Source organism: Otolemur garnettii, unplaced genomic scaffold, assembly GCF_000181295.1.
Source record: "Otolemur garnettii isolate 467f Iridium unplaced genomic scaffold, OtoGar3 scaffold00105, whole genome shotgun sequence".
Lineage (NCBI taxonomy): Eukaryota > Metazoa > Chordata > Mammalia > Primates > Galagidae > Otolemur > Otolemur garnettii.
In genome coordinates this window covers 4,356,111-4,357,572 of record NW_003852500.1, presented here as the reverse complement: position 1 = coordinate 4,357,572, position 1,462 = coordinate 4,356,111, and the positions used below count along the sequence as shown (strand labels likewise).

Genomic DNA, 1,462 nt, shown 5'->3' with positions numbered 1-1,462 from the left:
TGAGATGGAGTCTCACTTTGTCACCCTCAGTTGAGTGCCTTGGCTTCACAGCTCACAACAACCTCAAACTCGTCATTTTCTTGCCTCAGCCTCCCAAGTAGCTGGGACTATAGGTACCTGCCATAATGCCTGGCTATTTTTAGTGATAAGGTCTCGCTCTGGCTCAGACTGATCTTGAACCTGTGAGCTCAGACAATCCACCCACCTCAGCCTCCCAAGTGTTAGAATTACAGATGTGAGCCACCCTGTCCAGCCATTCTGTGATATTTTCCAAACAAGAGTCTCAGGTGTGGTCACTGGGGTGAAAGGAATGCAGGGGGGTCATAGTGGACAGCAGGAGTGTCCACCAAAAGTGGATCTGGTAGGAAAAGATAAAGAGTTCACTGGAAACATTGTCCTTTCTAGTAAAGCCCTGCTGCGGCCGTCTCCAGCCCATCACCGGCTGCAGGTGACCCAGATACTAGGGAAGATACTGGACACTCCTCTCTGCTCTGGCTAGGCTCATGGTTGAGCAATCAAGAGGCTGATGCTTTGTCTCCTTGTTTCCCCACCCCTGGCCCCTGATTGGCTAACTATTGACCCTGGACCCAGTCACGGACAAGTTCACTGAGAGTGTCTATGTCCTGGCAAACGAGCCATCTGTGGCCCTGTATCGGCTGCAGGAGCATGTGCGCCGCTCCCTGCCTGAGCTGGCCCAACACAAGGTGAGCTGGGGCCTGCTATGTGTGTAAGGGCTGTCAGGCAGGAGTGAAAGCTGGGACACCAGGAAGGAGGCATGTGGTGGTTGAGCCAGTTTGGGGCTGTGGTAGATGGATCGGGGGTAGACTTTGAAGGAGTCAGCAAGATCTGCAGTAGTTATGACTTGCATGGTGAGAGGTAGCCATGCAACCCTCAGAGGAAAGGGCATGCCAGGTAGAGGGAACAGCCAGTGCAAAGGCCCCAGGGCATGGTGGTCATGTGATCACAGCCCAGCCTTCTGAGGGAAGGGAGTTACAAGAGTAAAGGTCTGGCAGCTACTCTGAGGACCCAGGAGAACCTCACTAAGACAGCTGAGAGGAGGGCCCTTGAGGTGGTAGCCTCCCCTGCTAAATGTGCCCCCAACTCCTGCAGGCTGACATGCAGCGGTGGGAGGAACAAAGCCAAGGAGCCATCTACACCGTGGAGTATGCCTGCAGGTGAGAGCCACAGTTGCCCTAGGGCCATCCTACATTTCTCTAGGCATTCAAGGATGTCCTAGCCAGCTGTCCAGTGAGCCACATCCTGAACCTACCTAAGTGGAGGCATGTGGGCGAAATCACAACTCACCTGGTCAGTACCTCAAGTGAGCCCCTTCCCAGCACTGTTCTTCCCTATCTGTCATAGGAAGGAGAAAGTAATAAGGATTCTGGGAGGTGCCACCTCCCAGAGGTAGGGAGCCAGCCAATTCCTTTAGGGCCCGGTGTTACTTTCCTTTTTTTTTTTT

General features: G+C 53.5%; 1 protein-coding gene across 8 annotated transcripts in view; it reads left to right on the top strand.

Annotated features, from left to right (window-relative positions):
* Window positions 1-1,462, top strand: part of BORCS8 (BLOC-1 related complex subunit 8) — a 21,460-nt gene that overhangs the window by 4,632 nt on the left and 15,366 nt on the right. For all 8 annotated transcript variants that reach the window (XR_002774981.1, XR_002774980.1, XR_002774979.1 and 5 more), the window contains 2 exons: window positions 592-704; window positions 1,111-1,175. Coding sequence is in view for 5 of the 8 variants with exons in the window: in XM_012809456.2 (XP_012664910.1) it covers window positions 592-704; window positions 1,111-1,175 (178 nt within the window). In the remaining 3 variants the exon portion in view is untranslated. The remainder of the gene's footprint in view (window positions 1-591; window positions 705-1,110; window positions 1,176-1,462) is intronic.